The sequence below is a fragment of the Pithys albifrons genome, chromosome 4 (genome assembly GCF_047495875.1).
Source record: "Pithys albifrons albifrons isolate INPA30051 chromosome 4, PitAlb_v1, whole genome shotgun sequence".
Taxonomy (NCBI): Eukaryota; Metazoa; Chordata; class Aves; order Passeriformes; family Thamnophilidae; genus Pithys; species Pithys albifrons.
The window spans coordinates 31,136,121-31,149,065 of NC_092461.1; the positions used below are offsets into that span (position 1 = coordinate 31,136,121).

Genomic DNA, 12,945 nt, shown 5'->3' on the forward strand with positions numbered 1-12,945 from the left:
AGCAAATGAGGCAGAAATGGAAATGGGATCGAGTAGTGCTTTGTGGTTCCCAGAGCAGGTTTCCTGTCCTCCAGTTTGAAGGAGCAGAAGTGGTCACTGATGGTCATGATTGTGGTTATTATTCTGAATACAAAGAGTGTGTTTGGTACCAAATTAACACAAAATTAGAGAATAAGATTTTAAACTGATTATGGAGTCAGCTGTGCGTTTCCATGGGGTGAGGATCTCCTGGGGAGGAGTTTGGTTGGCCACACTATGGAATGTCCCATGGGTGCTCTTGCAGTCTGTGTCACTGCTTTCCTTGGAGGTATTTCTGAGTGCATCACACTCAGGGAGGGGTTTGTGGTGTCACCGAAATTCAATGTCTGAAATGAACTTCTAGAGGAAAAATAAATAGGAACAACTTTTGGCATTGGGGCACTGCAAGGAAATGGCCTAGAAAAAGGTTGTCAGCTTATCCTAGAAGAAATATTTTTTAATTTACAAGGACTTCCTGTCCCCAGATAGATTAGGGTTGAGCAGTAGAGAGCCAGAATATTTACAGTTTAATAAAGAAGAAATCAGAAGATATCTGTAAGCTTCTCACTTTTGGCTTTGTGACCAGATTCTTCAGGTAAAGCTGTGAAGCAAAACTAGCTAGGTATTAAAATTAATAACAATAACAACAACAACAGCAACAATAATAATAATTTTATGCTGATGTATTTGTGCATGTGTGATTTTTCCCATTAAATTTGCACCCCAGCATGCACTGAAGAAACAATGAGTCACTTGGACAGGATTTTAAGGACCGTAGATTATGGTCTTTTTATAAAAAAGAGACTTCTGAAATATGAAGTAAATTCAGTTTTGCTGCCCGTGGAGAGTGGGTTTGGTTTCAGTGAAATATTTGCCTTTTGTCTTTTTGGACATACTTGAAGTAATTGAATTTATTATATTTAATTGTGCGTGCCTAGTTAAGACACAGTTTATACATTTGTTTGGTGCAAACTTACCTATAATGAGGGAGAAAATATTTCCCAGAAGGACAGCAAAGACTTGCAGGGGCTGTAGGAGACAGATCCTGTCTCAGCACTGCCTTGAAGAGCCTAAAAATAGATGGAGTGAATTCAGTCTTTGAATAATTAATAGTAAATTTCTTCACCAGCAGGAATAAATTACCTGTTTGACTATAAATAAGCAGAGTTTCTGACAGAGCAGTGTTTTGTATGAGTAATGTTTCTTGATGTCTGGGTGAATAAAAGCCTTCAAGGTGTGCATGTATTGACAGTGCATTAGTGAGAGCAGAGTTAGGCTGGGAAGGGCTGGGGGGTCTGAGTAATTCCAGGATTAGTTCTGATTTAGGAGTTGGGCATCATCTCTTTTCCTTTGCTGTAGGACTCATGGTTATGAACTTATTCATATGCAATCTAGAAAATCTGGAAAAATACTAGATTTAGTAGAGTAAGAAATTTAATTTATTCATAAACACAGAGATTACTTGAAAGTGTACAGAAAGGGAATTGGAGCCATCAACATCCTTGAAAGGAATTATAGCTGTGTCAGGAAACAATGATGCTCCAATTCCACTGTTTAAAAAGAGTTAAAAAGCAATATATAACACTTTTACTTTCATTCTGGGATGCAGAGATTAGGAAAACCTGATGTGTAAACCATTTATATTCTGCTGTACAGTGCTGATTAAAGACTATGAAGTAACTACTTGATAGAGGCGTTTCCCTATAACCCAAAGCTCAGACTGAAATCCATAGTTTGTGCAGGGAGCTTTGGTCTTCACTTTGAATTTTCTTGCACTTTTTTTCTTATAAAGATCTCCAAGTACATGCCTGTTGAAAAATAAAAGATAAATATTGCAATTTCCTGACACATCTGAAGTATATAGAGCAACAATTGTATTGAACTTTAATGTCAGTGTCTTCACATCAATTGTGAACGTGATGTGATAGATCAGAGAAGTGGGAACATTGATATAGGAGTTACTTGTAGCTTTTCAGATGGAGATGAGCAACAGGAGACGTATTTCTTGTCTCCTTTTATAATTCCCAGTTTTTCTTGTAAACAATAAAACTAGTTGTGATTTGTTTTCTATTTAAATTTCATAAGAACATTGTATGTGCTCCTGTATATCTTCCCTTTTCAAATTTCTCCATATAAATCCATTACTTTCTCTTCATCTTGAAGAACTCTTCTTTTTTCAAACCAGCTGCAAAGAACAGGGTGTTATTTGGTGGCTGAAGAGCTGCTTCTCTGCTGTCAGGAGCCCGAACCAAAACAATCAGAAACCAATACAATGTATTGGAAAAGACCACCGAGATCATCAAGTCCAACCCTTGGTCCAACTCCAGTCCCTGTACCAGATCATGGCACTCAGTTTAAAAACCTCCAGGGACGGGGAATCCACTCCCTCTCTGGGCAGCCCATTCCAATGCCTGATTACTCTCTCTGGAAAGAATTTTTTTCTGATCTCCAACTTCAATTTCCCCTGGCAGAGCTTGAGCCCGTGCCCCCTTGTCCTATTGCTGAGTGCCTGGGAGAAGAGACCAACCCCCACCTGGCTAGAACTTCCCTTCAGGTGGTTCTAGAGAGTGCTGAGGTCACCTCTGAGCCTCCTCTTCTTCTCCAGGCTAAACACCCCCAGCTTCCTCAGCCTCTCCCCATAGGACTTGTGCTCCAGTCCCTTCACCAGCCTTGTTGCTCTTCTCTGGCCCCTCTCCAGCCCCTCAATATCTTTCCTGTAGTTATATTAAGGAGGGAAGAGAATTGATTGTAGGTGTTTATTGCCTTATGGAGTGTGTCCTGCAGGTGACCAAGCTGTGCCCTCTGTTTGCAGGCACTACAAGAAGCGCTGCCAGGGCCGCATGCGCAAGCATGTGGGGGACCTGTGCCTGCAGGCAGGGATGCTGCAGGACTCCCTGGTGCACTATCACATGGCCGTGGAGCTGCTGCGCTCCGTCAACGACTTCCTCTGGCTCGGAGGTAGGGTCAGTGGGGATGTATGTATGTGTGTATGTATGTATGTATGTATGTATGTGTGGCCAGACTTCATGAACGAAGATTTGGGAAGGGCTCTCTCCACGTGCCCTTCCAGCCTGCGCAGTGGATGTTTTAGGTGAGGCTCAGCGTGCACAGAACTGGCCCCACCGTTTAAGTCCTAAGGTCCATCTGCCATGGTCGAGTGAGCTTGGACAGTGACAGAGAAGTCCTCAGGACTGTCACAGCACCCGGTACTGACCAGGGCTGACCCTGCTTGGCATCCGAGATCTGACGGGATGGGATGGCAGGGAGGCTTGAACTGCCAGGACACGGTCCCACTGAGACTTGAACTCACAACCTCGGTGACTGTAGTAATGCATGTACTTAAAAAGAAGTGTGTGTCTGACGTTTTAATGATTCTTTGGAAAGTATGTGGGGTTTTTTCAGTGGATTATACAGGTGTTATAAAAATAGTTCCTGTGAGTATCCCCTGTGGGCTGTTAGGAAAAGATCTTTGCCTTTACAGCTACCAAAGCCATAAGTGTTTAACTTCCACTGGCAAAACTTCCTTTCACATTAGGTCCTAGGATTCACTTTTTCCCCCCTGCCTTTCCTTCATAATTTTCTTTTCTTTTTTCATTCCTGCTTTTTATTATTTATTTGGATATACAAGTGACCTTTGAGAACAATTTCTCCTTTTCAATTTTATACCCTTTCAGGACAATTGCTGTCTCCAGTTCTGCTTTTATCTTTCTCATTCTACTTGAAAATCCATTTATCTTCCCAATGGCTCTGTAGGTTATATATTATGAAAACTTTAACACCTTTTGACCTTCCACTTCTTTCTTTCTACACTTCCAGAAATTTAAACGGCTCAGGATTCTTCAAGCAGGAAAGGAGAAATTTTCTCTTTGTGCAAAGCATGAACATATTTTAAGGCCCATCTGTTGGATTACCTATAGTTAGAGACCTCCAGAGGTCACTGCAATCCAAATTATTCTATGAGTCTGTAAATCTGATCTCCTGCTCATATCACATCCAGTTAAATCAGGCTGTTTAGGAACCTGTCCAGTTGAATTTTAGGTATATTTAAGGATGGAAGTTCTACAATTCTTGATCAACCTGTTCTAACATTTTGCTGGTTTTAATTTGAAAAAAATCCAACAGCCAAACATAAACTGGGCCTGCATGTTTCCCTTTTACAGCCATTAGAAACCTCCCCTACTTGGCATGACCTGTTGGGGGTGATAAGAGAGGGGTCTCACCTTGTCCAGGTCTCTTGGCATCAGGGGATGCATCTTTCCTGGTTTTGTGGATTTGCATCCAATTGGTTTAAAGTGCTTTTAATGTCCATCTTCCTCTACTGTGACAAGTTCTTACTCCTGGAGATTCTTCCAGTAGGATGGAGCAGCTGGGAAAAGGTGAAAAGGTGAAGAGGTGAAAAGGACATTGAGTATGTCAGGCTTTTCCATGGCCTTTGTCACTCAGTCTCCAATTTGAGGCATATTTTGTTTGTGTAAAGAGGCTTTACTACCCAACACTTCACTTTTTGCCAGTATCTCTACTAATGGCTTTTTCCTTTTCCCTCCAGCTGCTCTTGAGGGGTTGTGCTCAGCCTCTGTCATCTATCACTACCCTGGTGGTACTGGGGGTGAAGTTGGACCTCGCAGGGCACAAGGAGGTTCTCTCTCTGCTGAGGCTGGAAACAGGCACAGGCCAGGTAAGGATGGGATTTTGATTTTATTCCATTTTCCTCCACTGAACACCTGAAAACTTCCTCCCTGCTCCCTAACTCTGTAAAATCATACCCATGACAGGATAAACTGGAGGAGGGGGATGGGAGAGGACAATGGTGTTTCTTTTTAAGGTTTTTACATAATGACTTTTTTACTGTTTTGTTGTTAATGACAACACATGTGCTTTGCACAGAGTTGCAAAGCTTTTGGTTTCTTCACCTGATTGTTTGTAGTGTCTATTAGTTTGAATTTTGCTGGAGGAGATGCAAACAGTTTTCATCAAGTACCTGTGATGTGGCAGAGCTGCATGTATTAGCAATAATTTGGGTACATTTACTCAGAGATGTTTTGCTACTCTTAAGTCAACATTAATAGATAGACTTGGTTAAATACCGACCAACATAGTTTTTAAATACCAGTAAACCAACATATTTTTTAAAATTTAGTATGCTTTTCCTAAACTCTTGGATTGTAGAAGAGATGGCTGAGGATGAATATGGGAGTGTTGTAACATAGTGGACACTGGGGAAGAGGAGGGATAGGGATCAGAGATTCAGAGTTTCTTCCACTGGTAGAGCTGGAGGTGATCAAGTAGAGCCAGCAGATGGAGAAGCAAATGAAAGGAGTTATTCTTTATCCAGTGTGTAGGTTTGGCACAGAACTCCTTGTCATCAGGAGCTACCAGGTCTGGTAGTGTGATAGAGACACACTCACGCCCTCACCTCTCTGTTTTTCCATTCTTTGTTCCCTGAACTGCCTCGATCCCTCCTTTTCCTTATCTTTGGTTGTACCCAATAAGACGTCTTGTCCAATCCCAGGATGGTCTTTCCCTGTAACAAGCCCCATATCCCTGTAGGAATGACCCCCCCAGCCTGTCTGTGAGGGGATCCAGAGAGTGCTGGAGTGGCTGAGCTTGGGGGGCTTCACCCCCTGCCAGCTCTGCCTGATTTGGTTGGTGGGCACTGATTCTCTGCTCCTCTGTGCTTGTGCAGGTGACCACACAAATCACATGAAGTTGGGGCTCCCAAAATTCTTGTGGCTTCCAAGAGAGGCTGGTTGGAGTAGGGAAATCAAAATATGTTGATTATTGTAAACCACATGAGCCTTTGGACTCACCCAGCACAGCTGCTTCTGTGTACTGAAACAAAGTTGGATTTAAGTGCTGGTGTTAAGTTCTCTTCTGTGCAGTGTGATCAAAATTAATTCCTTCATCTGAAGAAAAACAAGCAACTACCCATCTTTATTCTTCTATAAGTCACAATCCAGTAAACCCTTGCTTTGTATGATCTTTATTACAAACTGTGTGTTGACACCAGATAATTGTGATAATAAAATTACCTTATTTCAGGACAGAATACTATTTTTTCATATAATATCTAGTCATTAAAATGTGTGCATTTGGTCCCATGACCTATAGTGCATTTTATGTTGACTGTTAAATTATAATTTCACACAGCTCTTGACCTCAGTCCACTTTTCAATGAATATTTAGCAGGAGGTGTTGCAATGTTTGACTCCTTGTTACCAAAGGATGTAACAAATAAGTCACAGATATCAGAATAATTGACTAGAATATATTTTTTGTATGTTATTGCTGCTTCTCTGTATCAGTTGTCTCATATTTCAAAGTATTGTTTGCAAACTTGTCAGTGTAGTTGTATTTTGAAAATTTTTCAGTTCCATATGACAAGATTTTTTAAAGGGCTTTTGTGGATTTTTGTCATCCCTTCCAGATAAAATGTAACTCCATGGTCCATGAGATATTGTTCCCTAACTCTACATGTGATCTCTGTGTTTGGGGTCTGAACTGCTGAGCTAAGTCTGGCCAAACAGCTGTTGTTGTGATGTCTTTTCTTACAAGGCTTTTTGAAAATTTCTTTTCATTACCTTTCCTTGATTCTACAGTTCCTTTCATTTAAACTCTTTTCAAACTCCACCTTTGTTTATAATCTATTTTGTTATAATTACTTTTGTGAGGACAGTGTTTAATCTGGGGAACAAACTCCACTGTCTCTTTCTGTAGGATAAGTCTAGAAACAAAACAAATTCTGTGCAAATCAAGAAATGCCACACTTGGAACTGACATTTACACCTATTTTTGAGGCATGAACACGTGAGAGTTACCTTTATTTCTTCCTGATGTGCCTGGAATTGCATTCCTTCTTGTGCCTGTTGTAGTTCATCCTTCACAGGATGGGGTTTCTTGGTCCTGCCTTTGTGCCCAGACCTGGCTGAGAGAAGTGTCTTTCTCTTGAATCCCCTGTTATTTCCACCACTTGGCATTTTCAGGCCACAGCACAGGACCAGGCTGCTCCAAAGTGTTCTGGAGTCTGTTTTATGTAGGAACATATTTGGAAAGAGAAGCTTTAATATTGTCTCTGTGTGTAAGAGAGAGCAGAAGCTTAAGAGGGCAGTGTTGGAGGGGTTGGGTTTTTTATTTTGTTTTCCTTACTAATTAAAGTTGTAGTATATATTCTGATGTAAGAGGGCTGGAGCCCCTGTGCCATGGAGACAGCTGGGAGAGCGGGGGGTGTTCAGCCTGGAGAAGAGAAGGCTCTGGGGAGACCTTGGTGTGGCCTTTCAGTATAGAGAGGGGCTCATGAGAAAGGCAGAGAGAGACTTTTTACCAGCCTGTAGTGACAGGACAAGGGGCAATGGTTTTAAACTCAGAGAGGGTAGATTTGGACTAGGCATGAAGAAGAAATAAGTTAGGAGGAGGGTGGTGAGGCCCTGGCACTGATTGCCCAGAGAAGCTGTGGATTTCCCATCCCTGGGAGTGCCCAAGGCCAGGTTGGATGGGGCTTTGAGCAACCTGGGATGGTGGAAGGTGTCCCTGCCCATGGCAGGGGGTTGGAATGAGATTATCCTTAAGGTCATTTCTAACCCAAACCATTCTATGATTCTCTGAAAATGGCACTTTGATGTTTTAAAGATGTGTGACTTCTCATGTCCCTAAACCATTTTGTCTGTACAGGGACAGGTTTTGGCCGTGTCCTCTTCCATGCCTGGGTTTGTCTCTGCAGCCCTCGGTGTAAAGGAGGATTTTGGATAGCTCAGTTCCTGCTGGCCAGAGAGCCTGGCCCTGCTCTGCCAGTTGTGTGATTGGGGTGTTGGACAGGCTGAGTTCACATTGCCCATGTGGAACTCTCCAGCTGGTTTGGGTTTCTCAGCTGTATTTTACTTGGTAAAGTCCCAACTCATAGCTCTGTGGCCTGACCTTCCTCTTCCCCAGGCAGAATTAGGACACCTGAGCAAGTGTTGGAGTATCTTTTGGATCTAAATCTAAAGCTCTGCCTCACTGTGCTGGAGTCTGAGCAAATCAACTGAAAGAAGGGCCTGTCTTTCTGATAAAACAATGAGTTTTGGCTGCTTAACCTTTGGTATTAACTATTTTATTGCCATGTTTAACCAAAGTTTGGGGCACCAAGATGTTACATACCTGTAATCCAACTTTGCAATGCTCTTGGCATCTCTTTAACTTGAATAGTCTTGTTGGGTGTCATGACTCAGTTATTCAGAAAATTTGGTGAATTTCTGACAATTAAAAGGGATACAGTTACTTCAAAATGTTATTGTGGAGCATCATGCAGATTAAATGAGCTCCCACAAGGAGATTTAAGTACTGTGGGTCCTGGTATTAAAATATAGTAAGGGGACTGGGATGGAAATTTGGCAACTAAAACAATGAAGAAAAAGGAAAAAAAGATACAGCTTTAAGTTATACATTGAAAATTCTGAAATTCTTCTTAAGTGGTCTTAGAATTCATTGCATGTTTATGGGACTTTTACATTTTTTTAAACAAAATGAGATATAGGGTGACTACTTGAGTTATAGTTGGTAGTCCTTCAAACTATCAGTGATGGTCTTGATAAATCTTATGATTTTGTTCAAGCCTGATGTTATAAAACATTATAGGAACTTACTTTGTTGGCTATGTTTAAGGCTGAAAAAAAATCATTTTTGTTCCTCCTTTTAGGGGCACAAGAAGTTCTCATTGATCCAGGTACATCATTTTCCTGCATGTTTCCACAGTATTTTCTTTTATTACTTGCATATGTTTTGCATTTGTGTAGAGAGTTACTGCCACTTGCCACAACCAATGATCCCTGTTGCTTCAGTTTTTGGCTACAAATCAGGAGGAAGCAAAGAGACTGAAGGGTAACAGTCACAAAATAAATGATTTAGATCCGTGATTGTGTCCCTATAAATTCCAATCAACGTTGTTTCTTCCCAAGAATAGTGAGGATTTATAAATTTTTTTTAACTAACAGACCAGGATGGTCACCTGGAGTGTCTTGATGCTCTTTCAGGCATCATGACCAAACATTTTTCACTTCCATGAAAACACTGTTAATCTACAGATGCACTTGGTATGATTTGGAAGGCTGATATACATATAAAAACATTCCCTTTAGCATTTGAGTATGTAAAATAACATATTTCTAAATATACAGAGGGACCTGAAAGTGTCTTTCACAGTAGTTTTCCCCTGTCTATTGAGAGTTAGGGCCAGCTCTGAAACAGATTTTCTTGCCATCTTAATACAGAAACCTCCTAAAAAAATTGCCATATAATCCTACAGACTCAATGCCACACAATGAGGCATTGAGCCCTGCCAAACCTTTGATATGTGTTTTCACTTTTATTATGTTAACTTTTGAAGAAAATCCAATTCTAGAAATGAAATTTTCATGTTCTTTCTAATACTCCATATTTCCTTGCCTTCTATTTCCCCCCTTATCCCTTATGCATGTGAAGACTTTCTGTCTCTTGCCTTCCTTCTTATATAAAAAACAAATTTCTCTTTTGTCTGAGCCTTTTTCCTTAGGTGTTAGAAATACAGAATGTTAGAAATGTTTTCTTAGCTTTAGAAATACAGTTTTAAAGTAGAACCAGGAGTAGTTCAGAGATCAAAGTGGCATATTCAGATGCAGCCATAACCTAATGTTAGCAATCTGCCATTTTATTAATATTCTAAACCTTCAGTTAAGTGCAAAAATTGTGAATATATTTGGGTTTTACTGGGTGAAAGATTATTTCCTGTTTGTTGGCTCATGGATGATCCATTTTCTTGTGTACTCTTTGAAATACCATCATAAAACAGAGCTGGTTTTCTAGGTAGAGCTTGATTTCTTTCTAGGTAGGGCAGGTATGCTTTGTGTATTCTTTGTCAAACCTTCAGCATATCCTAGATTTCTTATTAGGCACTTAGCACTTTGTAGCAGTCCTTGTGCTCATCCCTTACCCTGTTCTGTTGTAGGTGCTCTGACTTCCAATGGTATAAATGCAGATACCAGTGCAGAGATTGGACGTGCCAAGAACTGCCTGAGCCCTGAAGACATCATAGATAAATATAAAGAAGCCATTTCTTACTATGGCAAGGTAATCCTGCTTGTTTTTAAGAGACTTCACTGAAATTCTTCTCAACAGTGAACTGCTGTGGCTTTGGTTTTGGAGGATCTTCTAAAGCATTGCAGTGAACTTTGTGAAACAGTTTCCAGCTCAGCTGGAGCAATTCTTAGGTTTCTGTGCAAGTGCTCAAAGCCCAGGATGGTAAAGGAGCTCAATGTCTGCATCCATAATATGACAAGAAAAAGAACAATTTCACACTGTGACAGCAGTGGCTCAGTGTCCACATCAACATTAAAGATAAGTTGCATGTTTTGTAGTGGAGTTATTTGTGCTTGAATCACTTTTTCTTTCAGATGTCTCTGGTGTTTCATGTAGAAGGATCTTTAGACTAAGCTGTGTAAATGTAATGGGCATTCCATGTAGATGTTGAAGGCAGGCTCTGCAAATGAAGCAGGATAATTGTGTCCATGAGTTAATTTATGGTCAGGAACAATGAAAGGGGATAGTTTTGGGACTAGTGCCGGATAAATTTGGATCCATCAACAAAACAGTAATTCTCATGGGTGCATTCAGCTTTTTAATGTTAACTTAAAGGGAACATTGCTCATCTAGAAAGAGTATGATTTCTTTAGAAGTATAAAATATTGGACTTTATTGGGCTTAGGGCAGGATATTTAAGTTTTGACCATAATAATACACACTGTGGTCTCAGCAAGTCATAGCTGTGCTTCACTGCAGCTGCACTTGCCAATACCAAAGGGCTTTGTATGGCTGATCTGTGGCTTCAGGACCTTCAGAGTAACTCCCTGCTCCAGTGCTAAGGAAGCAGCACTTTCTACATATTTATGTTATCACTGAGCTGAAGAAACTTTTGTAGCACCTTCCAAAGCTCATTCCGTCTCCAATGATTTGCTTCTGCTGATACAAATGCACAAGAGGGGAATCTGTAACTGCTTTGGTAGATTAACTCCTGCATTTTGCTGGGAGGTTTCTTTCCTCCATTAGGTTTCAAGCTTGGTAAATCCCTGAACACAGTTTGCCTTCAGCAGGAGACAGGCTGGCTCAAATGTCCAGCATCAGTGTTGTTTGAGGAAACAGCCAGCTCAGCTTTTGTGGAAAATTGCCTGTTAGTTGTCTGAGCTCAAACAGATCAATGCACGTTGTCTCCTGCCTTCATTAGGCAAATTAAATAACTGTACAGTCATTTGCAAAGAATTTGTAAACAGGTAGTGGAACACTTAGGATGGTTTGTAATTCCCTTGTCATCAGTCAATCTGTTTTAACTAAAAAGAAAACCAGTACAGTAATAAAAATATTTTTGCGTCCATGCCTATTGCACTGTGAGGTAGAATTTATTTGCACACCCATCTTATATACGAGCCCATCCAAAATGGCAGTGATATTGCCAGCTCTTCTCCTCATCTGAACTCTGACTGAAGCTGTGCTTTGTCTCCAAATAAGAGGAGTGAGTGAAGAGGCTGAAAACGATTGTTTTGCATAATAACATTTTAGTTGGCACCTTAATTTTCACTTGGGCATATGTTGATAATTTAACAGTGTAGTCATTAGCACTAAGGAATTGCTGGGTTTGGAGGATCTGACAGCTGATTTACATGCTGAGCAGAAATGCTTATAAAATCTAACAAGTGCAATACTTCAATATTATTTTAATTTTCTCCCTCTCCAAGTACAAGAATGCTGGTGTGATTGAACTGGAAGCTTGTGTGAAGGCAGTCAGAGTCCTGGCAATACAGAAGAGGAGCATGGAAGCCTCTGAGTTTCTGCAGAATGCAGTTTACATCAACCTTCGTCAGGTCGGTGGGGAAAGTCCAGTTGCTTTTCTCGTTTTACAGAATGTACTGAAAGTTACTTAAATTCAGGGGACTACAGTTTATTTTCTGTTCACTAGGACTTGGCTCCTGAGGATTTTCACATCTCTGAGTCTGGCTTAAAAGGTATTCAGAGTTCATCTGAAAACATGAGGGCTTAGTTTGAGATTCAAGACTAATGTTTGTTTGCCCTTGTGAAGGGGAAAGACAAACCTGTTGTTCTCTTGTTATACCAGGGTAAAACAGCTTCTTGGGACTGATCTGCAGTGGATTTGTTTAATTTTCTTGATTGCATCTCCTTTAATGAAACTGTGAGCAAATCAGGACTCTTGCAGAGTCAGCTGAAGGGTCTGATTAGTGTTGTTAATGCATTAAATTTTTGTTGTGTACTGCAAAGACTTGATTAAGCCAAACCAGAAGGAAATTCAGGAGAGGAAATGAGTATCCAGAACTGTGGGAAAAGGGCACAACAAGACTAACACATGGTCAATGTCTCAAGCTTGGTGTCACTGGTTACTGAGAGCCTGCAGTGGTTGAAGAACTAATAAAGAGCAGTCACATCTCTCACTGATTTTGGGTTTTGCTGTTCCATCTTGGTAAGATGAGCAGTTCAAGTCCACACTGTTAAGCTTTTTAAACCCAGACAGGGACAGCAAATTTATGAGGGAGGTGGAAGACTTTGTTTCATTTGCAGAAGATCCTTTCTCTTGAGTCAATTTTCTAACTCAACATAAATGAGAAATTAATTAATTGATAAGATATCACAAAAATCATCAATTTTGTTACAGAGTACCTTAACTGCTGTAATGCTTGTAGTGCCAAAGGCCTTCTCTTTAATTCTGTAATCTGTCTTTGCTGGCAGCTTTACACCTTTCCTGTAAGCTGTTAGGGCAGTATTTTTCTCATCTTGTTCTGGTGCTGTTACTCTCATGGCCTGCAAAGTCCAGGATTATTGTTATGTTGTTTTTCTTCTGGAAGCAGTTACTGCCATGGTGAGAATCAATCCCCTGTTCTCCCCCCTGACACACCAATGTTGCAGCTTCCAGTAAACCTT

At 40.7% G+C, this 12,945-nt stretch overlaps 1 protein-coding gene across 7 annotated transcripts in view; it reads left to right on the plus strand.

The window, feature by feature from the left end:
• Positions 1–12,945, plus strand: part of TRAPPC9 (trafficking protein particle complex subunit 9) — a 464,855-nt gene that overhangs the window by 6,903 nt on the left and 445,007 nt on the right. For 6 of the 7 annotated variants that reach the window (XM_071553785.1, XM_071553786.1, XM_071553784.1 and 3 more), the window contains exons 3-7: positions 2,831–2,976; positions 4,565–4,693; positions 8,687–8,713; positions 9,971–10,092; positions 11,751–11,876. In XM_071553785.1, coding sequence (XP_071409886.1) covers positions 2,831–2,976; positions 4,565–4,693; positions 8,687–8,713; positions 9,971–10,092; positions 11,751–11,876 — 550 coding nt within the window. The remainder of the gene's footprint in view (positions 1–2,830; positions 2,977–4,564; positions 4,694–8,686; positions 8,714–9,970; positions 10,093–11,750; positions 11,877–12,945) is intronic. The other variant, XM_071553790.1, reaches the window with a different exon arrangement.